At 36.4% G+C, this 27,018-nt stretch overlaps 1 protein-coding gene across 1 annotated transcript in view; it reads left to right on the forward strand.

Annotated features, from left to right (window-relative positions):
* LOC113624875 (doublecortin domain-containing protein 1-like) overlaps window positions 1–27,018 on the forward strand; it is a 94,903-nt gene that overhangs the window by 44,391 nt on the left and 23,494 nt on the right. Inside the window, exons 5-7 of the mRNA XM_027115115.1 lie at window positions 1,032–1,188; window positions 1,650–1,812; window positions 20,289–20,494. Coding sequence (XP_026970916.1) covers window positions 1,032–1,188; window positions 1,650–1,812; window positions 20,289–20,494 — 526 coding nt within the window. The remainder of the gene's footprint in view (window positions 1–1,031; window positions 1,189–1,649; window positions 1,813–20,288; window positions 20,495–27,018) is intronic.

Below are 27,018 nucleotides of genomic sequence, written 5' to 3' on the forward strand. Positions count from 1 at the left end.
GGGAGAACATGAGATACACTTGAACGCGGATAATATGAAACTCTGAAAGGAATATTTGAAGCAGAATCAGGCTAAGATCATGAAATACCTTGGTTTACCAGATATTTGTGTAAAAGTAGAAATGCATACTTTTGATATTTAACCAATATTTGAAATAAAATCAAATTGAAATGAACTTTAAAACCATTTTGTGTATGTTTTCACATCAAGATTGTTATCATAAACTGTTAAGTTTATGGATAGAAGAAAATGTTGATAAAAATAAAAATTAAACTAAGAAACTGATATTCACATTATTTTCATATGTTCAAATAGGTGGATATATCGTGGTTTTAATTTATCTCACATTTTTACTTTAAAATGTTTACTTTGCTGCTGTGGCATTAGGAGTTACCAGGGTTAGCTAGAGAACTCTTAAGTAAAAAGTATGACATGTTAGTCATTTACATGTACTTTTGCTGAGAAAAATAATACAGATTGAAACTGGTTTTGACTGAAAACAAAACTTAGAAATCTTCTCTTACTGCCCCCAAGCAATTTGAAATGAAAGCAATAAAATTGACTTCAGAATGAAAAGTTTAGTATGATGTATTTGAATTTCAAATCTTTAAAAAAAAATCAAAGAACTTTGATAAACATGAAAACTTAAGGGAAAATCTAGGCCATTTACTATTTCATGATAAGACCGTATTACTATTTTTTTTGCTTTCTGTTAGAATATAGCATATATATATGTGTATTTTTTAAAAATGAGTGTTGTGATGTTTTATGGTAAAATGATTTAAATGGTTTATTCTGAGATATGTGTTTTACATGAACAGTTTTGGCAAACTTATCATGTATTAAATATTTTTAAATATTTAAGTATATATGGGCAATCTTATCCTATAAAAAGGTGGTTTGGTTTTTTTTTGAGGAATATTTAGGAACAATCGTTAGTGCTTATATCTGTAGAAAATACCCAGGGTAATATTTACTTAAATATTTTTACTAATCAACGTGCACAAATTGTTGTGTGTTTTTTTCTTCAGAGTTGCAGAGTCCTCTTCTTTAAAATTTAAGTTGGACCAGGATTGGCATAGATTGTCTCAAAGATACAAACTTCAACCCAGAGTGATTAGAGTAACAGCTTACAAAAATGGATCTAGAACAGTTTTTGCCAAAGTTACTGTACCAACCATCACCTTGGTAACTGGTGTCCAAAAGTTTTCAGTGATTTATTTCTTCCCTTATTCTCTTTATCTATGAAAAGTGAGAAAGATGACATTTATTGTTTAAAATTTTCTGTATCTGCAAATTGCTTATATGTATATACATAGACCTCACAGGCATTTCATTCCTTTTTTTATCAATATATAAGTAGTATATTTAATTAAACAGATACAATGGCTTTATATCTCTATAGCATTGTTAAAATGATGGAATGTTCAAGGACTAGAATTTGAGAATCAAATATTCTCAGTGTTGTGATTAACCTATTTGTATATTTTCAACTGCTACAAAATAACCATATTGGCGGAGTTATTGAGTTACTTAACTTGGCAAGTGGCTCAGTGGGTTTCTATTTGATCATTGCGTCTTTTGTTTAGCGGAAATGTGTTACTTTCTTTGTTGTCAATCCCTTTCTCTTACCTCTTGCTTTCTGTTAGTTGCTGGAGGAGTGCACGGAAAAGCTGAATCTGAACATGGCTGCACGACGAGTATTCTTGGCAGACGGCACTGAAGCCCTCGAACCCAAAGACATACCCTGTGAAGCCGATGTTTATGTTTCAACGGGAGAGCCCTTTTTAGATCCATTCAAAAAAATTAAAGGTAAAAAAAAAAAACCAACAACACCCTACCCCCCCCACAGTAAATTGCTTAAGGGGTGCAATTAAAAAATGATTTTCATTCTGTCTTTTTTGCATGGTTTAACAAAACTAATGTTTACGCATTTACAGCTCAGTAAGAGGATAATGTGCTTAATGAAAGAAAAATCCACTGACAGCCACGTTTATTGCCCTTCATTAGCATTGGTGCTTAATTTAATATAGATCTGAATAGACATTAGGGAGCCTGCAGGAGGTTAAATGGTGAAAATATAATAAATTAAATCAGAGATTATTGAATTTACTGTTTAGTTTCTGTGACACTCAACAGACATAATTCATTAGACTTATTCTCTCAGAAAATAGTTCAAAGTTTCAAGTATCATTTATTCATTTACACTCTTGGTCTTTTTTCAGATGGCATTAGCATAATTTTGAAAATGTGGCCAGTAATGAACATATAATTCTTATATACATGTGATTTTCCAAATGAAATTTTTCATAAGATAAATGCTACAGCTTGACTTTTAACCTTGAAATGTATATATATTTTACATTTACAAAATATGAATATGTATATTTTAGACACACTTGTAGGTAAGGTCTTTTTTAAAAGTCCATTGTTTCTAACACTTCAGAAATGTGGAGATTTTCTAAAATTAAAGAAAAATTTTTTTCAGTGGGAAAGAATCTGTTTTAAGAGAGAAATAAAAGTACCACTGTGTAAGAATATTCTTCTAAGCATGTCATACCCAGGGTCTGTTATCAAGTGCTGTGTATGGTAATCACATTTAAATGACATAAGAACTTTGCCATACAAATTCAGTGTATCTAACTGCTGTATTCCCCTCTGCTTTTTATACCTTATTAGAAGTATTCTTTTTTTTCCTGCAACTGCTGTAAAGCCAGTGAACCAAAGGCAAGTCTAGGCAGTAATTGCATAAGTAGAAAAAAAGTAATTCTGAAGTTCATTACAGATGAAGTGATGAAAATTCTTCTTCTATTAATGTTATTATATAAAATGATACTAGGATTTCTATCTTTTTAAGAATACTTGATCATTAGGAAATAATTTCTTGAATTCATTAGAAAGTTCAAGGTAATTTGGTCCTTGTAAAGAAACTTGTTGCTACAATACACAGTGAAAATTACCTATGCAGTAGTGTAGACCCATATATTTTTCAAATTTTGCTTCAACTTTAAAATATGGCTGCCTTTATTTTGTATTCAGTGAATCATCTGCTTGTATAAAAGCATGAGTCTTTGTGGGTAAATGTTTCTGTGACTTTTTTATATTCAGATATATATATAATAAATGTTTCCTTAAGATCCTCATTTATTTTTATTAATCAGAAGTACTTGCCGTTCTTATGATTATGGTATTTTGCAAGAGATATATAAAAATTATTTATAGCTAAGCTTCTTAGAAGATCTGGACATGTATGCCTAAAATAACAATGTCACACACATGACTAAGCTTGGTGGATGATTTTTAAATGTACAAACTAATTTCCTCCTACTTTTTGTTTTCTCTTTTATCCTTTTAAAGCCAAGTCTAGAACAAAAAACTTCTCTGCTTTGTCTGCGTATCTTTGGCTGTGTTTCACTGTGACATGCACTGCTGTTCTTTTAGCACCAAAATGTTGGCACACACTCCTGAAAATTTCACACCATCTCTTGCTGGATCAGCAAGCTTAACCCACCAAAATCTGGTGTTGTGCAATGGTTTTTGACTGATAATCAATCTTTATGCTGCTCGACAGTTGTTGCTGGGACACGGAGTAGAGCAGGTGGCAGATGTGCCTCGTCTTTTGAGAAAAGAAATTGTAGGTGAGCTTGGATACAGACTAGCACATCACATGTCCGTTAAAAAGACTTAAGTATAATGGGGGAAAAGCCACTTGTCTAAGTTAAGCTCATAGATAAGCCTATAAGCCTAAAAATTGATACTTGGTTTCTTTCAGAACAAGAATATAAACACCAATAATTTATTATATATATATTAAATAATAATTTGTTTCATATATGTAATTTATCATATATATGTATATAATTTGAAAGGGGTGTGGGGAGATTTCATATATGTATACCACCTACACATTCACTTTTTCAAATCAGGTTAAAATTACCTTTCTTGCATGAGTTTCATAGATAATCGATAATTTGCCAACTTGTTGTCATGAGTTTACCATAAAAATAAAACATGCATGAGTAGCTTTGAAAGTGGTAGATAAATTTAGAGTAAGGAGGCATTCTCAGAAGTTGGAAAATTCTATTTTCTTAAGGTAAATTGGAGGAAAACACCTGGCAGAATTTGGTGTTACTGTTGTATCTTTCCAAATGAGCATGAATATTTTATGTACAACTCACCAACAAGCATTAGAGTCAGTAACTGGTCATTATTTTAATATACTGATTTTCATTCATTCAACAAACATTCATTGAGAGTCTACTATGTGCCAGGTACGAGGCCAGATCAGAGACAGATAAAAAAAGGGACTCATAGTCTGATTTCTTTTTTTGTCATTATCCCTTCATCTCTGATTTTAAATTAAAAAAATTTTTTAAACCGAATGCTTTGGGCCCTCCAAAGGAAAATTCACTTTATTTCTGGCACAGGAAAGCCAAATAAATCTATGTATATTTTGGCAATTATATTTCCATACTTCATTATTTTCTTATTCTTTAGAAAAATAGTGTAGATAGTGAAAATTGCCTTAGAACTATTTCCAGATTTACTAAGGTAGAAAGAGACCTGCAGAACATCTCTGAGTTTTGAAATATTTTACCACCCTTTTGAGCATCACTGTTGACAACCAGTGGCACTGGATTTAATAGAAAGCTGGAGAGCTATTCATCACATACCTCCAAACACAGAGCTTTCATATAGAGGTCAAGCCAAGGTCAAGACTGACATGAAGCATTCCCTGTTGAAATGCAATATTAGAATAATTCTTACATTTGAAGTTGAACACCTAAACAGAAAGATTAATTGTGTGTGGGAAAAACAGAAAGCATTTTTATGAAGAGATTTGATGAAGATCAACTGTCTTATTAAGTCTTGTAATTCTGCCATTTGAAGATTCTGAAATTTATTAATGATTCCTCTAGAACTGTGAAGATGTAGTTAATGAGTTGTTTGAAAAGGCATTTTTAAAGTTTTCAGATTCATGGGCATACAGTTTAGGTTTTATTCACAGTGTCCTGGATCTTCTACTTAATAGTGGCACAGTAAAAATTCTTGCATCAGATTCATGGGGTTTATAAGAGTTCAGCTCCTTTACAACTGCTAGGAGCTGTAGGCAATGCAAACCTAGCATAAGAAATGGTTCATGCTCTGCAGTAGCTTAAATGCCTTAAAAAAGATGAGGGAAAAAATCTGTTTGGGCCTAATTCATTAGGTCCAAGTTTCACTGTGTATGGAGTTCTGATTGTTTATTTTTATTCATTTATTGTTTTTAGTTTTGTATTTTCCTTCTTTCCTGTATAACCTATTCTACTATTTGGCTTTCAGTGTTATCATTTATAGTGATTCATTTCAGTCCTGAGTTTTGTTAACCAGAAGTGAAACTGAGTATTACGAATAGGATTTTACATCTTTTATATACTGTATTGTGAAGATGTAGTCACAGAAAAAAAAAAGCCATGAAAAGAGTTCTTGATACTACACCTAAGATCTAAATTTAAACCTAGAGATTTCTGCTAACTGCCATGTGATCTACAAAATGAAATAATTTGCTGTGACAGCTAGTGATTGACAAGAATATGTGTGAGCACATTTAAAATAGGCCATCTTTTCATGTAGAAGTAAATGTCAGTGAAATGATGGATTCTCATCATTTTAATTATTGATGATTTGGAAATATTTCAATTCCACGGCATACAAGACACATTCTGAATAGCAGCATAACACTTTTTCTCATATCTGCATCAGTAATGAAATGTTCTGTCATATTTTGTTTTTCAAAAAATGCATTAGTTTAATGAACCTGGATTCATGCATTATATTCTGTTCCATTATATGTCTCCTGAATTTGTCGACTTTTAAATGGTTGTGTTAAAAGCACAAGTTTCAAGAAGTGATCCACTACCCACATCACACTTGCTATTCTTGCTGCTGGATCTCAGGACAATGCTACAGTGCTGTCTACACCGATGGCTGCATTAGTCCTGCTAAAGCTAATACTGGGCTTTGTGATGTTCACCCATAGCGTGACCACTACTTAACTTGGGCAGCTGCAACAGGAGTTAGAGTGGGTGTTCCCAAATTCTCTATTATCATTTTGTTTGTATAGTATAGGTATTAGGTGAGATTCTCAGTCCACCTCCTCTCCCACTTAGCTGCATATACCAAAAGCAGGAAAATGATATTATGCAGAGAAAAAAAACCCACTTCTGAGAGAGCACATGATTCTTTTATCTATTTCTACAAGTTAGGGTAAAACTATAGGCGTATATTTTATATATTTCCCTATTTCAAAAGTTTTAAACCTAGAAATGTGTACAGTATCCTTACTATATAAACAGATGTGGGTCTGAAGACATTGCAAGAGATGGACGGCCCCTGCCACCGAAAGGAATCCTTTAGCCAGTAGGAAAATTTAGAGCAAGCATATGGCAACATCTCATACTGTCAAAATAACAAATCATTGAGAAACATCTAAATTCTTGACATATCCATGAATTGTTGAATTGTATATATTGTATATATGCACACAGAGGCTACACTTGTTTAATGAAGATGCCTGCAAACCTATAACTGTCCTGATAATTTGAATACTTTCTGCATGCCATGCACTCAGCACGTGCTTAAAGTGTATTATACTTTCTCCTTACAACCCCTGAGTTAGTGCTACAAGTCCACAGTCTCTTATATGCAATTCTAAAATCCAAAATTGCAGATGACCAAACAATTTTTTCATAACTCATTTAATAGCAGGACCTTATTTGGTATAACCAATCGATTGTTTTGAAGAAAAATAATTAATGTGTTTGATTATGGGCTGCTCTCCTAGACCTTGCTGGGCACATTACATAATATTTGATATATGTAACATATTAACATTTTTGAAATTCAAAAATTTCTACTTATGGAATCATATCTGACCTTAAGGGTTTTGGATATGGTCTTTCTGTCATAGCTGCAAAGAAATCTGATAAATTTTAATTCTCACTAGGATATTAACTCAGAAGGGTTATAAATGCTGTCTTTATCACCTTGAGTTGTTTGCTACATGGGTAAAAGTGGACAGAGAGAACATCTCCCTGACTAGAGCTGAGAGAGTGAGTGGAAGGCAATAAAAAAAAATATATGGTTCCGTCTAAGGAGACAGAGGAATAGTTAAAGAGAGACCATTCATTCATTCAGTCATTTCCTCAAGTAGTGTTTATTGAATCCCTACAGTATGCCAGGATATAGTGTGAACAAGACAGAGGTCTTGTGGAACTCTGGTTCTAATAAGGTGGAAGAAGCAATAGACATAAACATATAGAGAACTAAATAAGTTATTTATTGACAGTGTTAAGTGTTATAAAGGCAATAAAAAGGGTAGTATCACAAGAATAAATGATGTCATGGAAACAAAAGGAGGGAATTTAAAATCTGAACCAGGCGTTTGCAGTAACCTTTTTAAATGAAATCTCTTAGGCAGTTGTCTACCTACCCTGCTTGCTACTTTACCTGAGAATTCATTTATATAGTCTATACATACTCTTTCAGGGTTTTGCCTTCCAAACCATTCGTTTTTGAAGCTTTCAGGTATCTGTTAGGAGAGACATGAGAAATGCATTATTATTTAGTGGGAAGAACACTCGACTTGAAGTCAGGTGGTATTGCAAGATTCTAGTCCCTGTTATATGACCTTGGGCAGATTGGTCTGCATGTCATTATCCTTACCTGTATAATAGAGGTAATATCTAAAAGGATTATTGGATAGTGGCTTAATTTTCTAAAAAAAACGATAAATTATTTGAAAATTAAATGTTTATAAATCCATCGTCAAAATAGAACACAGAGAATAGCATTTCATACACATAACTAAAGTTCCAAATGCTGTTAAGATCCCAAGGCAGGGCTTCCCTGGTGGCACAGTGGTTAAGAATCTGCCTGCCAATGCCGGGGACACGGGTTTGAGCCCTGGTCCGGGAAGATCCCACATGCCGCGGAACAACTAAGCCCGTGCACCACAACTACTGAGCCTGTGCTATAGAGCCCGCGAGCCACAACTACTGAGCCCGTGTGCCACAACTACTGAGGCCCGCACATCTAGAGCCCGTGCTCCGCAACAAAAGAAGCCACCACAATGGGAAGCCCGCACACCGCAATGAAGAGTAGCCCCTGCTCACTGCAACTGGATAAAGCCCGCACGCAGCAACGAAGACCCAACACAGCCAAAAATAAATTTATTTATTTATTTATTTATCTTTAAAAAGATGCATATCAAAGGAATATTTTCAATGAGCCCAGGCTCTTGCATCTTCCCATACATAGAAAAACACTAAAAAAAAAGATCCCAAGGCTATTAATCAGAACCTTGTGTCCACTGTTACCTTCCCAGAATAGCTGCCTGGGTTTGGGAAAACAGCAACAACAACACAATAATTTGTCTCTACTTTTTTATCACTGCCAGGGAAGCAAACTACTCTATGAACCTGGGCACGTCACTTAACCTCTCTTAGCCTCATTTTCCTCATCCATAAATTGAGCCCAATAGTGTAGCTATGAGGAGTAAATAAGACGATGTATGTAAGAAGCCTGCTGTATATGTGTCTAAAACATTGTATTTGCACATGTTCTTTATCTATTTTCCTTCTTTTGCTCCAGCTCTTGCTCAACACGTTTCCATCAGTTTTGCATATGTGAAAGTACCTGGTTTTACTACCAAAGGTATTTGCTAGGTCCGAGATCTTAAAATACATACAACCAAATTAAAATCCCTACCAAGCACTTGTGTTACAGCATGATATGGGAATCTGAGTTAAAGCCTTGGAAGTCTCACTATATTGTACTTTTTGCTTTGAGAATTTTTCTGGGGTGTGAGTCAAAATCAAGTCCTTTTAGAAAAGGAGCCCAATTGGCCTTGCTCTGCTCAATTCCAAGAGTGGTATTTTAAAATATGTTTATGACCCAAGGCGAGCCTTAACTTTAAGCTGCCATGACTTATTTCAAGAAAGTTCACAGAAAAGTTCAAGGAAAGGGTGACAACATTTTGATTGGCACAATAGATGGGATGTTTGTAATTTTAATCAAATTTAAATTGAAGACATACTTCAAATGATATGTCAGACTAGTGTTACTGAGTTAAAATCTAATGACAACCACTGTCATTATGAGTTAAGTATAGCCATCATGCCTATAGCAATAAATGATGACACTTAAGAACATGTAGAAACAAAGAACGCAAGTATTTAGAGAAAAGGGAGTGACTAGAAACTCAGTTGAACACAGGAATGTGACCTGGATTTAGTCTATTTACCAAACACAGAAGCAATTGTATTTTGAGCAGATGATATAATTGAGTATAGCAGTATGTTTTCTTACTGTCAGAGCATTTATATTTTATAAACTCGTCTTGCACCCATGAAATGATGTGCTTGTTCACATTTAATGTCATTATCTATACTTACTTGACAGTCAGAGCATTAATGTATTTTCAAGTTTATCGCCCAACTACAAGAGAATGAATTTTTAAAAATAAGATTTTTAATAAGCCCATGGACTTGAAGTTGCAAGTTTGCTGTTTTTATTCTGGTGACAGAATAAGGCAGTATTCTCTTTGCCTTGCACATGCAGAATGGAAAATTACAATGTGGGGAGCACTCAGGTTTATTTAATTTCTTGGCGGGTATTGGCTTTCATTAAAGTAGACTGAGAAAATGTGGTGATACTGTAGATAGACCTTCTAATGCTAGAACATGCTTTATTTTTTTCATGATTTGGTTATAAACAAAACCAAGAAAATAAAATAGGTTGTGGGTTCTTCAAAATAAAGTACATCCTATGGTTGGGGCATAATATTCTCTGAGTGTTGCAAGAGAGTAAGTGTATGAACATGAACAGTCAAGGGGACTTGACTGGGATGTAGCCCTTTGGGGAAGTTTTTCCCAAGGTTATGACAGACCTTCACTAGAACTTCACTAGAGTGCAGGCCTCACCCCTATCCTCACCCAGTGGGCTCTTAACTTTCTAGAGAGAAACACTGGGACGGGTCTGGTCATGATGCTTTGGAACCCACTAGGTGTGGCTAGCAAGTTTAAAGGAGGGCATGAGATGATAAAGTGAGACTAGGACCCCTTCTTTGACAGTTGTGTGTGTAGGGACAGAGAATTTGCTGAGAGTACCGTCAACAAGGGGGAGATTGAGGAACTCTCCAAAGGGGAGCTCCAGGGCTCCTGCTTTCGAGCTTCATGGACGGATTGACATTGTATTTGGTCCTACTTTCTGTGGAAGCTCCCACTAGTAAGGATAAGCTCATTCTCAATGTACCCTTTTGTGACCATCAGATTTATAATGACTGGTGAAATAAACATCTGCTTTCCCCTCTAAACCAGGTTCCTTAGGGCATAAACCATGGCTGCCTTGTTCACCATCATTTTTTGGCATGGGGCCTGGCACTTAATAGTTGCTCAGTAAATGTTGTTCAGTGATTGAATGACGGACCAAATAGGTACCATGATGAACCATCCATATTCCAATGAGGTGGTGGTGGGAGGGGAGGGTAAAGACCTCATTAGAGCAGACTGCCTGGCTGCAAACAGTGAGTGGACATTTAGAAGGAGTATATTAAAAATCCCCTATCCCAAATTCATATGTAGATTTGTGAATGTTCCCGTTTGGCAGGGGGCCAGAGTAAGCCAGCCCAAGAATAATTACATGGCAGAGAGGCTAATGGTTATGCTAATGATCGTCTGAGACGAGACAATGGTCCAAAGTGGAGTGCTGGGATAAATTATTCTCCCAGGAACCTATAGATCTGTGATTTTCAGTCTTCCCACATCCTCTCAGGAATGCCCTTTTTTACCCATTCTCTACCCTCAATCTTTTTTTCTTTTGGTGGTTGGGGAGGTGGGGGGAGGCTTTCTTCTTCATTTAACACTTCCTTTTGTATTTCTCATAGTACCTTGCATACAGTAGGTGCTTATTAACTACTATTGAAAGTGAGGAAGTAAGAAAGAGGAGACGGGGTGACCTTTGGTAAGGTTTCGGGCCACTGCTCCCTGTCGTGCACAGCTGAAGGACTGTGGAGCTGGGTGGGGGTGGAGAGGCTGTTTTCTTTTTTTTTTTTTTTTAATAAATTTATTTATTTATTTTTGGCTGCGTTGTGTCTTTGTTGCTGCGCGTGGGACTTTCTCTAGTTGCAGTGAGCGGGGGCTACTCTTCGTTGGGGTGTGCGGGCTTCTCATTGAGGTGGCTTCTCTCGTTGTGGAGCACGGGCTCTAGGCGCGTGGGCTTCAGTAGTTGCAGCGCGTGGGCTCAGTAGTTGTGGTGCACGGTCTTAGTTGCTCCGCGGCATGTGGGATCTTCCCGGACCAGGGATCGAACCCGTGTCCCCTGTGTTGGCAGGTGGATTCTCAACCACTGCACCACCAGGGAGGCCCGAGGCTGTTTTCTAATTCTTACAAAGGTACCAGATAGCCTCAGCCCTGGGAGGGGTGTCAGGGTTTTGAGATAAGAAAGTTAACAAAAGACAGAGGTGTAGAGAGCATTTGTTAGCTATGGCTCTTATGTTTCCTGAGAAGTTCAAAGTGGGTTTAGATGGCAATACATTTATTGCTTTAATACTCAGACTGGCTTCCTGTCCCCCATGCCCAAGAGTCCCCTCACTGCTTGATTACTCCGTATTCCACCCACTCCCAGCCTTGCTTAACCCTCTTTCTCACCAGGGCTAAAACCCACTCAGGTCTTTGTTGAGCATCGTAGGTGCTCCAAGCTGGTGTAAAAGAGTCAGATCCTATTTTTCTTCTTGCCTCTGGATGTAATAACGCTTACCCTGGCTGTCAGCCCTCATCACCTTTCTTCATATGAAGGCATATGTCCCTAGAGCTGTGATTCACCTCGTGTTGCTAAATGTGAGGGTTCCCTGGTCCTCCAGTTGGTTCTCATATAGAAGGCCTGTGGTGCACACTTCAAGACATGCTGTTCTAGATCTGTACTCGTCCTCACTTACCCCGATAGCTTTGTTCCATAGGGAAATGGATTTTGCCTTAACGTAAGGAAGATTTTTCCAGTAGTCCCTCCTGTCCAAAAGATTAGATAGAATGGCTTGCTTTGGGTAATGTGGGACTTCTTAGAGTTGTGCAGAGGCTCTGATCTGTATAGGCTACGTCCCGCCTTCCTTGCTCCCATCTCTGGCCTCTCTGTGTTCACTTTCCTCCCAACAGTCCATCATATTGTTGCATAACTCTGGGTCTTCACCTACATTGTTTCCCCTCCCTGGAGGATGCTTTCCCAACTCCATGTATCCTTCAAGTCCTACCTCACACCCTTCCCCTGGGGAGACTTTCTTGGCCACCACATGCTGTGGCATGTGCCCTACTCCAGGCTCCCTCAATACCCTGTGACATCTCTGACTAAGCACCTGTCATACTGTGTGTTGTTTTCCTTTCTTGTTCTCCCAAAAGACCAAGAGGGCTTCCCTGGTGGCGCAGTGGTTGAGAGTCCGCCTGCCGATGCAGGGGACACGGGTTTGTGCCCTGGTCTGGGAAGATCCCACATGCTGCGGAGTGGCTAGGCCCGTGAGCCATGGCCACTGAGCCTGCGTGTCCGGAGCCTGTGCAGGAACGTTTGGTAGGCACTCAGTGAATGTATGTTGAATGACTAATTGAGTAAATGAAATGGGTGGTTAGAATCAATAATTTTTAAAGTTTCATTGGTTTTACCGTTCTGAACCCTTGCAAAGTAATGCACTAAGCCTATGACTTTTTTGCTTCTTCTTACTTTGTCCTCCATGATACATATTCTGGTTTCTGAGTAAATTCAAGGAGGGACATGGTAATGAAAATGCTAATTAGTTATGAGTATAAAAATGTAATCTTTTTCCAATATACAAAGAAAATATAAGTCAAGTTAATATCTACCTAATGGAAATATTACCTAATACCCACCTAATGAAATAATAGTCATACTCTGATCTGACATGTTTGAAAAATATTTTCCAAATATTTATTAAGCATTTACTATGGGATTAAACATTATTTCAGGTGCTGGCTCTGCAGCAGGGAACAAATGCTTACATTGAAAATGTATGATCAACTTTTATTATTTTGTTAAACATCCAGCAAGCACACCTGTTTACAACATACCAGATACTGGAGGCACACAGATGAAAACACATTTCATACCCTTGAAATGTTCAAAGTCTGACAGGGACACACATACAAAAACAGAAGAGTTCAATAAAATGAGGGACGCAAAGGTGAGGCTGTGAAGCTTGAAGAGGGTAGATTAAAGGAGGTGGCACTGAGTTGAGAAGGAAGAAAGATAGCCCAGCAAAGAGGGAGGGGAAAAGTCATGATCAGGAGTTGGAATCGGAAAAGAGCATGGTGTGTGCCAGTAGCTTATTCACAGCTCCCTGCACCTCTGCAGAGGGGGATTGTCTCAAACTCCTTTACTGCAGTGGTTCTCAACTAGGGGAAATTTCAACTCCTGGGGAACATTTGGCAATGTCTGGAAACATTTTTTGGTTATCCTAATGGGGAAGGTGCTACTGGCATCTAGTGGGTAGAGGCCAGGGATGCTGCTAAACATTCCGCAACGCATAGTACAGCCCCCCCACAACAAAGAACAAAGAAATGTCAACACTTGCTGAGGTTGAAAAACCTTATTTGACTGACAACAGACACAAAGATTAGTAAACTGAGTCACAGTGGTTTCCATAAGGACATTTTGAACAAAATATAGCCACTAAAGGCAGATGCTTTTTGAATGGGTGCTAAGGTGGGATGATGGTGGAAAGTGGGAAAGTAAGAAGCATGGGAAATCCAGTTATTTTAAATTAAGGGAATTCTTTTATTACTTTTTAGGCACTTGAGGGAGTGTACAGTGTCACAGTTGAAAAAGCAGGCTCTGGAATCATTCAGCCTGGGTCTGATCTCTGATTCTCTTAAGCGATTTATTATACAGATCTAGTTGCTTAATTTCTCCAGGTCTCATTTTCCTCATCTATGATATGAAGATTGTAATATTATCTGCTTCGTAGGGTTTTGAGGATAAGACCAGTTAGTGTATACAAAGTACTTAATGCACTGCTTTCTATATGCTAATTTCTTGCTGAAAATCACGAGGAGGATAATAATATCAGCAACATTCACTGTGTTTCATATTAACGCAAAAGTGTTCTATCTGTAGAAATTTCTTTAATCCATAAAACAGGTAAGGGAATTACTATTATTGTTCCCATTTTTCAGATAAGAAAACTAAGACAAATGAAATTGACTGATTTCACAAGGTTACAGAGTTAGCAAGAGGCAAAGTTAAGTTTCAGATCCCTGGAGTATGGCTTCAGAGCCCATGCTTTTAAGGCTTTGCTGCCTATCTAGTATATTATTAATATGTTTTAGTCATCATTAGTATTATTTCATTAGGCTGCTTTGCAGGTTGGTTTAAAATCTTTACTTGTATAAAAAGTTTTGTATATTTCCAATAGTCTTTCCATGTTTATCGACAAGGATCTGGAAAATAGGAGTACCTTTAAAAACACCTATATATAATTTATGTTGTAAAGAATATTTTCAAATTTATTTGAAAATGTATTATGTGGTTTTCCTAGATCCACCTAGAGTTCTTTCAAAAAACCTATTTGGAACTTCAGAAATGTGATTTAAAAAAAAATTTAGGCTGCCTGATTTTTAAGTGGAGTAAAGTGTCCTTAGTTGTTTTTAGGTAATAGAATTATGAATATATTCCTTTTATTGAAATGTTTTATTGGAATAAAAGACAGGTTCATTCATTAATTCATTCAACACTTATTGAGCACCTACTCCATGCCCCAGATAAGCAGTGCATGTTTAGCCAAGAAAGCATAAAGTGCTAGTGCAATGGGTTCAGTTCAGTGGTAGATGTCTTCACAAAGAGCAGAAAGCAGGGGGTCCAAGCTGGAAAAGACTTCCTAGAAGAGACGACCTTCAGAGGGAGACTTGAGGAAAATATAAGCATTTACCTTAAATATACTCTGAGTTCATCCCAGTCTATTCCACTCCTTCTAGACCTTCATTTGCCAAGCAGTTCTCCTTGTCAAGTATTCTTCTTTTCCTGAAAAAATTGTATGCCATTGTGGTCATTAGTGAACATCAAGGTGGTAGAACAATCATATTTAAGTTCACACTGGGGAGAGGTAGGAAATAAAGATGGTAGGTACATACACATAGGCAATAAAGTTTATTTTGCGTAATTGGTATGTTATGAAAAGTGACATAAAATTAAATTTGTATCAGTTGAACACTTAAATGCACAGGAAAAGTTAACATCTAGTAACTATACCATGTGCAGTGAATTTCTATATACCCTGGAGCAAGTAATGAGAAATACAGGCTTGATTCCTACTTTCTAAGGGTTTAAATACGGAAGCAGAAATAGGATATACACTTATAAAACATTTACATAATAATTCCAGATGGTTTACACTCTTTCCCTAGCAGGTAGTACAGTGCCTGGCATGGGGTAAGTTCTCAAACACTGTTGAATGAATATATGGGTGAGTGTTACAGGCTGCAAATGCTCAACGGATTCAAGCAATGACAGGTCATTTTAGGCTGGAGCGCTGAAGGAAGGTCTTAAACTGGATCTTGAGAAGGACTTGAGTCTGAATAGGTGAAGGATGGACTTAAAGATGAACTTGTTGTATTCATGGAATAATCAACAGACAGCTTAGGTAGTGCTATAAACTAGAGTAAGATAAAACCAAGTAAGTTTGGATAGGGTCAGATTGTCAGTATACTCTTCTGTTAGATGTGCGTTTAAGTGAAGGGACTGTGTCTGTTTCATATTCCTTGCACAGGGTCTGGCATATAAGATGGGCTCAATAAGTATTTGTGGACTGCTTGATTGACCGACAGACAGACGTACAGACAGACTGGCTGGCTGACTGACTCGTGGAAAACTTCAAAAGCTAACTTCCAGAGCTTTTTCATCGGGCAGTGACAAAATTGCTGTTGTAGGGAAATTCAGCTGTAATTGGAGTATAGAATGTCAGGTGTAATGGAGGAGGGTCAAATACAATTAGGATGCTCTTGTAGATGATCTCTCAGATGAGGCTGAGAGAGCAGGGGGCAAGTGGGCCTGGCTGGGAATGGAAAGAAAGGATGCTTTGAAGAGTTATTGTGAAGACGGCAGAGCTGAGAGTTAGGTCTCCCTTCTTTGACTCTGTCTGAGGTCAGGTTCCCTAGACGCAGAGCCTGAGATGGTGATTTTTGTGCAAGGGCCTTAGGGAACACTGTCACGTGAAACCTGTGAAGGAGTGAGGGAGGCAGCACAGGGCAGAGGCAGAAGCTTGGCCAAGCCCTGTATTAAGCTGAAGTCTAGTCCCAGTCTGGAGTGGGAAACACACCGCTGAGCTGCCCCTCCCTGAGGCAAGGGGACTAGCTGTTGTGTCCCCCCAGTCGTTGGCTGTGGACTGTCCCCCTGAGTAGGAAGGAAGAGCTCATCACCTCACAGGCATTTCCTGACTAGTTGGCTGGTTCCTTTCAGCCGACGGGCAGGTCTCTGGAGAAGGGTCAGCTGTGAGGCATTAATGGCCTGGAGTCACAGCAGCTGGAGTTTGGGCACACTAGCCTGGTGAAAAGAATCCAGGGGACACCACCAGTGTTCCCTACACTCCGTTACAGTCTGATCTTCAGAAGGTGCTCTGCTGATAGCCTTCCAATGGCTTCCCATCACATCCAAAATAAACCCCCAACCCCTCATCCTGGCCTACACAGTCTAGCCCCTTTCTACCTTTTGGCTTTATCCATACATATTCTCTCCCTGTCCAAACTTACTTTATTTTTCTTTCTCAAACCCGCCAAGCTCCTTCTCACCTCGGAGACTCAGTGCTTGATTCTCTCTGCCTGGAATGCTCCTTCCCTCAGGTTTTCATCACTAACTTCTCATCATTCAGGCCTCTCGGCTCAGATGTCCCGTCTTCAGAGAGGACTTCCAGTGTTTGTCTCTCCCCAAGAGGCTGTGATCTGTACAAGCTATTCTGTCCTATTCACAGCTGTCACCCTGGTGCCTTGAGGAGTGGACACCCAATAAATATCATTGAATGAATAAACAATTGGTTGCAGAGAAATGAATAGGAAACAAGGGTTCAAAATCTCCCCAAGATAGTGGAAAACCTTGAAAAAAGTGGAAACATTGACAGAAATAAGAAGTGTGAAGGGTGCATCAAGTTGTGCAAAAAAATGTGAAATTTTGTTTCAGACGTATTGAACTTGAAAAAATGGCAGAAAATGTATGATGGAGACAGAAGAGTGTAGTGGTTTTTTTTTTTTTGAGTGTAGTGATTTGGAGCAGTTTCTAGAACTGACTTCATATACCAGCACAATCACCTACAAGCTGTGAGATCTTGTGCAAGTTATTTAACTTCTCTGTGCCTCAATTTTCTCACCTGTAAATGAGGATAATGGTATTACAATGGTATTATAGTCCTCTCAGAGTTGTTGAGAGGACTAAATGAGTTAAAACCTGTAAATCATATAAAACGGTGTCTGGCTAATAGCATGATTTTTCATGGAATTTCAGGAATTCTGCATATAGAAGAGATAGTCAAAGCCAGGGCTGGGACTAGGGAGAGACTAGTGTAGTACCTACAGGACAAGATTTAAGGAGGCACTCACTTTGAGGGTTGTGCACTTGCCCCACCCCGAGCATGCTTCCTTAAATTTTGCATTCTTGGCCCTTCACTCACCTCAACCTAATTCTGGCCTGGTCAGAAAAATCAAAGGGAAAAACGCTTTATTGGTAAGATTTTCTAAATCTGGGTTCCTGTCACACCTTCTCCCTCTGGTCTTGGTGGGAGTGGTTTTTTGCTGTCCTTTTGTTGCTTCTGGGTCTTTTCCATTACTTACATAACCAATTCCCTGCAGTCAGTCCCTCTGCTCAAATACTCTGAATGGATTCTGTTTTTCTGGTTGGACTCTGATGTAACAGTTAATATACTCTAGAGCTCCATAAGCATGGGACTTCAGGGATGTGGAGAAAGAAGCCAACATTTGTGGAGTGACCTCAACGTGTTAGGTACTTTTACATGTAAGATATTTAACCCTCATCAGCTGGTGGAGTGGTATCCACTACCTACTTTGTAGATGAGAAATCAAAGATGCAGGGAGGTATGACTCATCTAGGGCCACTAAGTTACAGAGCTGAGATTCAAACCTAGTTTAAAGGATTATACCCTTTCCACAATGCAAAGCATCTGGGGGGGCCGTGTCCAGATTGTGGGTACACTCCTATCAAAATACAAGAATTTATTTTTTTCCCAGTGAGAGATGTTTTTTTATTTTCAGAGATACTGGCCATTAGTAGTCCCCTTCTTCCTCCCCCTTCTCCTCTTCTTCCTCCTTCTTTCTTTCTTTATTTTGGTGAAATTCACATAACATAAAATTAATCATTTAAAGTGAACAATCAGTGGCATTTAGTACATTTGCAGTGTTGTGCAACCACCATTCCTATGTAGTTCCAAAACATTTCCATCATTCCAAAATAAAACCCCTTATCCGTTTATTCCTCCCCATTCCACACCCTCCCAGCCCCTGGCAACCATCAATTTGCATTCTGTTTGTATGATTTACCTATTCTGGGTAGTTCATATAAATGGAATTATATAGTATATCTCCTTTTATGTCTGGCTTCTTTGACTTAGCATAATGTTTTGAGGATCATCCACATTGTAGTATGTATCAGTACTTTGTTCCTTTTATTGCTGGATAATATTCCATCATATGTTTATACCACACTTTATGTTTCCATCTACCCATTGGTAGAGACTCTACCCATTGGTAGAGTTTCCATCTTTGGCTATTGTGAATAGTGCTGCTATGAACATACAAGTATTTATTTGACCACTGTTCTCAGTTCTTTCAGGCATATATGATCTCATTAAATTCTAGCTTATTTTTCTGATTCTAATTCCTATCAATTTAAGATTACAAAGTGACAAAATATGTAACTAATTTCTGTAAAAAATTTTTCTCTTCTTGAAGGCTTAATCATATTTATAATCTTCTAGTTTTAATTTATTCTCCAAGTTTTGCTCATACTCCTGCCCACTGTGTATGTGTGTGTACGTGTATGTGAGTGAGTGTGTGTGTGTACGTGTGTGTGGGGGAGAGAGAGAGAGAGAGAGAGAGAGGGAGAGAAAGCGTTTTTGTTTTTTTGAACATGTAACGTAGCCATTCTGGGACTTGAAGTTTGTATACAACCACCGATTCATGTTTCATATCAATACTAGCAGATTTATATAAAGTACCATTTCTAGGTTAAAGAGGCCATGCTTCTTTCAAGGTAAATACTAATAGTGAAGGGTTGTTTGGAAATTTGGGCAAACAAATAAATGCAGCCATTTTAAGTTCTATGCAAATAAAATTTTATTTCTCTTATTAGGACAAATAAAGAGCAGATGACGGAGGAATCATTGTATTTTTGTAATTTATGTGAAAAGAAAATATAATCTAAAATAAATTGAATGCACAAATAAAGTGAATAACCAAGGTGCAAATTATTTATTAATGAAATGAAACCTCTTGAAAAGGGAGAAATGGTGACAGCAGCTTAGTATGTAATATACTACGCTTCTGTTCTTACCCTTACATTTTCAAACTCATACATAGTAATTTATTTGCACTCCCATTAATATTAGTGGGAGTTTTGAAACTTATTTTCATGCACACATCTTTGAAAATGTATGGGTCAAAGTAAATTGTTAATGAAAAGCTGGTTTTCATTTTTAGTGAAATAGTTTCAACCTGTTACCAAAGATGTCCTAGAAGCCACCTTCATTCTAGTGACAGGAGAAGAATTATGTATAAGGTTACTATTTGGAGGTCATCACCTTTAAAGCAACTTGGATAATAATCATATTAAAGATTAAAAAAAGTGTTTTCCAAACACCAAAGAACACAAAAGTTCAGGCCCCATGTTTTATACTAAGCAAAGGACCTTGGACCCTTTCAGTGGACCCTTTCAGCCCAGTGCACCTGATCAGTGATAGAGGCATGCTAAGGTGAATTTTAATTAGGACTAAATTGTGGTATTACTCTTTCATACCCTGAACATCTGTTCCCTTCAGAAATGATGATTTATGCAGGCTATCAGAGCAGACAGCTTGCTACAGCTTATGTCACGGTTAGTGGGAAGCTGGTGGTAGCATTTCAGGAAACCAGCATCTAAATGGAGACTGGCCAGTGTATGTGATATAGGTAATAAGGGGAGGGGAAGCATGATGTGTCCATTTTTAATTTTGAAGCCAAATATTGACCTGACTTAAAAAAAAAATTCTCTTCTAGACCATCTGTTGTTAATGAAGAAAGTAACTTGGACAATGAATGGGCTGATGCTTCCTACTGATCTCAAAATATGGAAAACCAAGCCTGTTCTTTCTATTAGAATGAAGAAACTTACTGAGAAGACCTCAGTCCGAATTCTTTTCTTTAAGAATGGCACAGGGCAGGATGGGCGTGAGATTACAGTGGGAAAGGAAACAATGAAAAAGGTAATTTTGTATTAAATATTGAAGTATAAATTAAATTTCAAAGTTTTTGTGACTCTTGAAATGTGTTTTTTCCTTTTATATATCGTGTCAACTAATAAACTGAAATATTAAGAAGGCATTATATAGAATGTAAAAATTCAGCTGTTTAGATATATGCTTATTGCACGAACAACATAACTTACTTTAATAAAGGAACAGTATTTCAAGAAATAATCTGGCTAACATAGTTGGCCATTTCCCTAGTTAAAAGTTATTTTACACTTGAGGAAACATTCTAGTTGGTTATAATATTTTACAAGATATTTAGATTGAAGCCAATTTAGCTATCTTCAAATCTCAAAACGGCTCCTTTTCATTTACAATACTAGTAGTAAAACCTAGAAGCACCCTTGTTTTTTGAAACAATAAATTAAGTCTGAAATAACTAGAATTCAGTTTAAAAATATCCATATGCATTTTAAAAAGTAAATCTGGATGGGCCTAAGAAAAATCATGTAACAATCCAGCAAACTTGAAAAAACAAATTTTAAAGTATTACTTGTCATATAAATGCATGTTTTTTAGAAGGTGCTTGTACTTCCCAGATCTTTGATATTTACAAATATAGAGGAACTAATGGAATTTTTGGGGGGAAAAAAAGCCTTTTTTTTTCAGATAAAGATTTTTCACTGTATCTTAAAGTAGCTTGTTAATAATAATAAAAGCAACTAAAATTTATTAAATATGTATTAGAGAGACAGTGAAGCATAACCAAACTCTCTAGGTTTTAATCCTAGCTTTGTCATTCACTAGCTATAAGACCTTGGATAACTTACATTGTCTGAGTCTCAATTTCTTTATCTGAAAACTGGTGATAATAATATACCTGCCTGATAGAACTGATGTAAGTATTCAATGTGATACTACATGTGGAATGCAATGCCTGGCACCCAGAAAGTTCCCATTACATTCTTATCTTGGTGTTCTTATCTTTAGGATTCATAAATAAACATCTAATAGTTAGAAATTATTTTTCTTATCAATGGGAAACATTTATTATGAAATGAAGATAGGTATAAATTATTTTGTTATACCAGACTATTTTCAAAATGAATATTGTTTGAAACAGGTGAATAGTTGACTAGATATTGGAAATATTTATTTTCAAAATATCTATTTCTTCATCTACTGATTTTTGTAGTTGTTTTATAACTACATCTGGGTAAGAGCATTTACTGAGGAGCTGGGAAACTGGGTATTATTTCCTTCTTATCTGCAGATTTGAATTTTGAGTAAAACAAGGGATATTACACACCAGAGCAAATTGCTAAGGCAAGTTGTAACATCTTCCCTGGGGATTTTGAAAAATAGAGAAGGTGGGCATAGCTCTTGGATTGTTAAAATGCAGTCATTCTTGGAGATGGAAGCTAGATTAGATAACCTCTTGAGTTCACTTCAGTTCAATCTCTATAATTCTATGCCTCAGTGATAAAATTGGGGTAATAGTCACTCTTACAGATTACATGCTCTTAGAAGAAAGGTTGAGTGTAAATAAAAATGTCACTGCTATTCTGCTTTTTGACGCGAAAGAGCAATTCATTTAAAACTGGATGATCAAGGAATTCTTTCGCTTATTTTTTCTCCTTATAATTTGTAGAATTTAAAGAACTTTCACAATTTTTATGAAACTCCAGACAAGATTCAGTAATAAATGTATTTGTAAATATTTGTCTCAATAGTGCTTTTAAGAATGAGCTAAAGGAGAGGAGGCAATGGAATACTGGTCTTGGATGTCGATAGAACTTTTTGGAGGGAATAAAAATAAGGCTAGCTAATTATTTTGTAAATAAAATTTAAATTTTGAAAGCTTTGTTGATAATCACAGGATAATGCCCTATTTATTGATTAAATACCAAATCAGTAGTGGGACTAAAAAGGTGGCATAGTCATTGTAAAAACACGTTATTTTCTCTTTTATGATAGATTATTAGGACTGCTGGGGACTAATAGCTATTTTTAGATTATTGCTAAGTAATATAAAACTGAAGTACAAAGTAAAGGACTCTAATATTGTGATGGTTATTGCAGTGAAATAAGAAGGGAGTTATAGAAGACAGCTGATAAAATAAGGTAGTTGAAGCGTAAAAGTCCTCTCTGAGCTCAGAATGGAGCCACGGGGAAATAACTGTATTTCAATAATAGGTACAAAATCAAAGGCATATCCGTTTATTTATTTTAGGAGGTTAAGTTATTAAGAAGTTTGAAATGAGCGTCAAAGTGATATAATTCTTCTCTAAACTCTAGAATACCAAAACTATGGCCCATCCCTTTGAAACTGGAATCAGATGGTTTTAGAATTACTTGGTATGGTTTTAGTAACAGCAGTAACACAGCACCTGCTACTATGGGGTATAGGCTAAACATTATCCATGTGTTGAAAAAGATATTAGGAAAAATTTGTGGGCACAAGATGCAAAGTAAATGGAAGATGAAAACTGCTCCGGATACATAACTTTTTAAGGTTGGTGTTAGTGGTAGATAAGTTTCTTTTCCCTCAGTTATCTCTTAGAATCATTGTCAGAGAAGTGGTATTAAGCTGTGTGGATTACTGTGTTATCCAGGACAACATCTCCTTTATGAAACATCTTTATTTTTTTCTCAGCATTTAATAATTGTATCTTATTTATTTGCTTTTTGCTTGGTTTTCTGTGTACTATTACTAATGTCATGAGATTACAATGGCGAAGAAAACAATGAAAGAGATATTGAAATAAATGAAAGAACGGAAAAAACTCTCACTCCAGTTTGAACTGATTGTTCCCTGTGACTATCCTGGTATATCCCTTCACCATCAACTTTAAGATTATCTTTCCCTATCTGCTCTCTTGGATGCCTTTCTCCTTGTGTTCCCCTATCTTCATTTACTCTATTGTGCACACATACTAGTGACTTTCTGAGAAAACCTGCCTCTGAATCATCTGGGCTATGTGTTAAAAATTCAGACTTCTAGGCCCTACTCCAAGCCTACTGAATTAAGAATCTCTTGAACATGGGGCCTGAGAATATGAATTTCAGAAAATGTCTCCAGATGTTTCCTAATCCCACTAAAGTTTGAGAACTCTTGTTCTGGTGTTCTAAAATCTCAAACTTACTAATTAATGGAAATTTTCATAGACTCCTTGTTTGTTCTATACTTCTCATGTAGTGTAAGAGAAAGATAATAAGTTGTGTGACAGAGAAGACAGTTTATGGGAAATTGTAACACTGGTTGCTAGATGAGAACTAGTGCAAGGAGTTCAGAAATCAGGAAGAGGAATATGTCTACAGGTGAGCAAGACAGGAGTAGTGTATGTGTAGTAAGTCTGACTTAGAAAAAAATAAATATTCTCTTAATGTTTGTATGTGAACGTATTTCACTGCAATGATTTTTCCCTGTTATTACTGAAAAACCACAAAAAATATATTGAGTTACTCACATATGACTGTCAAGATATAAATAAATAATAGACTTTATCAGATGCCTTTAAACCAGAGGAAGATTTAGACATCTATGATATTCACCATTTGTTAATTTGAGAAACAGCTCAATAAGCCTAAACAGTAACAGCAAAAAACTTTAAGAAAATATTCAAGTTTAAGAAAGGCCCAACTCAAATGTAAATTTGTGCAACCACTATGGAAAACAGTATGGAGGTTCCTTTAAAAACTAAAAATAGAGCTACTGTATGATCCAGCAATCCCACTCCTGGGCATATATCCAGAAAAGACGAAAACTCTTATTTTGAAAAGATACATGCACCCTAGTGTTCATATCAACACTATTTACAATAGCCAAGACATGGAAACAACCCAAGTGCCCATCAACAGACGACTGGTTTAAGAAGATGTGGTATATTTATACAATGGAATAGTACTCAGCCATAAAAAGAATGAAATATTGCCATTTGCAACAGCATGGATGGACCTTGAGAATATTATACTAAGTGAAGTAAGTCAGACAGAGAAAGACAAATGTTGTATGATATCACTTATATGTGGGATCTAAAAAATAATACAAATGAATCTGTATACAAAACAGAAACAGATTCACAGACATAGAAAACAAACTCTGGTTACTAAAGTGGAAAGGGAGGTTGGGAGGGATAAATTAGGAGTAGGGGATTAACAGATACAAATTACTTACATAAAATAGATAAGCAACAAGGATTTACTGTATAGCACAGGGAACTATATTTAATATCTTGTAATGACCTATAATGGAAAATAATCTGAAAAAATATGTATAACTGAATCATTTTGCTATATGTTGCTATGTGTGTTGTGAAACTAACACATTATTGTAAATCAACTATACTTCAGTTAAAAGAAAAAAAAAAAAGAAAGGCCCAATTCAGATGAAAAAAAATGCAGCATGAATAGCATGACTGTGGAATGTTCACACACAAATCAGTAACTGTAACAACAGAGGTTTTCCCAGTAGTGTGAGTGAAAATTTAGAGAACATTTAAAGAGATTCAAAAGGTAGCACCTGGAGTAACAAAATTTGATTAAGGATGCTCAACATGGATTCTGACAGGGGAGGTCATGCATAATTATTTATGTTGGAAGTTCTTTAAAGAGCTTTTTATGATATATGAGCAAAAGCCTATTGATACTATTATTGTTTTAAAAATTAGTCTAATGTTCATACCAGGGTTTAATATCAGATAAAAAATGTGAAAGCAGATATTTAAAAAATATAAAATTTGATAATGTAGTTTATTTTCAAGAGGCTATGGATAGCCAATTGTCTTGTATTTATTTAGGGTTATAAAACTGGATTATTTCAGAATATTATAAGTAACTACTTGGTGGTCAGAAATTTTTTTTGAACAAAATCATAAGAGGAAAAGGATGTAGATTTCCTTGGCTGAAATAAAAACAAGTGAGAATATTCAGTCTAAAGATTTATTTACTTTACAGATGGTAGTTAAGAACAGTTCTTAACATTGTGCTTTAACTCCCCTAATCAGTTAAGACATAAGCACGATATTAAATCCGAAAAGGTAAAATTTATTTTTGTTCATTTATTAAAATTGCCTTATGGTTTTTTCTCTTTACATTTTACATTTTAATACATTTTAATTACTAAGAACATATAACAATAATGGTTAACCTGAAAGGTTTATTAAATTAGTTTTCATACATACCATTAAAGTATCTTTGTTGAACTTCAATTTCTGGACATTATAGTCACAGAATTTTATGAAGTAGTCTAATCAAGCAACTCAGAACACTGTAACTTAGAGAAGTTAACTGCCATATCCAAAATGGAGCAACTGGAATAGCTAGGACTAGAACCCATTTTCTGACTTGAAGAATAATATATTTTTATATGTGAAACTGCCACAAATATACTTTTTCTCACATTTTAATTCCTATGTGTCCTCACCTAAAAAGGAATTAACATAACCATTAAAAAAAATATGAGGATTCTGTTTACGGTTATAATAGAAAAGCTAGTATCATACTAGCTATCCCATTTTAAACAACTGAAAACTGCACAAAATATTATGAGACAGCTATTTTTAAACCTTAGGCAATGGGAAGCACCAGACTGTCATGCCTGAGAGAAGAGGAAATGTTGAAGTGAGTCTTAACCATTTACCTCATCTTTATACTTGGAGGCAATTTTTGGACTGTGGTGTAGGGAGAGAGAATCCAAGAAAAGCACAGTGATCTCCACAAGCTGAAGAGGAAGACATCAAAGTTTTGGGGGACCGAAATAGCTGGAATTTATCATGAAACGCCATAAATGAGGGAGATATTTAGAGAATAATTCCCAAATTTTGCCTAGGGTTCCCCCTGTACCTTTGGCTAAATACTAAGTTGCTGATGCACACGGTGAACTCCACATGGCCTGGAACAGACAAGTACCAGAGAAAGAGCAACTGATGGAGATGTAAAAAGGAAACAACTATGGGAGAATGCACAGGCCAGGGAGACATTTCTGTTTTGACCAGTTGGAGGGGAGGAATTTTATTGAACATGTAGGGGATTCGTGAAGAGACCAGAAAAGGTAATCATGGATCCAAGAAGCTCAATGAAAGCTCAGGAAATGCAAAAGAATTAGAATGCCAAATTTGGAAGTCTTGCACTATCTGATTTCAACATTTATTATAAAGCTAAAATAATCAAGACAGAATGGTATTGCCATAAGGATACATATAAAGTGGAATGAAAGCAAGTAGAAAGTTCAGAAATAGACTCACACCTATACTGACACATTAATCTTGATAATTCAATGAGGAAAAAACGGTCTTTTTTGATAAATATTTTTGAAATTAAGTATTTGCATGATAAGAAATTACCCCAGTACCTACCTCATCACAAAACTTAATTTAAAATTAACCATCGATCTATTCATTAGAAAAATAAAGCTGTAATAATTCTCAGAGGAGACATTTTTTACAACCTGAGGTAGGCAAAGATTTCTTAGATAGGGCTAAAAAGTATGCACTAAAATGAAAGAAAACAAAAAATATTAAATCCACTTTATCCAAAAT

Source organism: Aethalodelphis obliquidens, unplaced genomic scaffold (genome assembly GCF_003676395.1).
Source record: "Aethalodelphis obliquidens isolate GAN/ISIS:26980383/991018 unplaced genomic scaffold, ASM367639v1 scaffold14, whole genome shotgun sequence".
Lineage (NCBI taxonomy): Eukaryota > Metazoa > Chordata > Mammalia > Artiodactyla > Delphinidae > Aethalodelphis > Aethalodelphis obliquidens.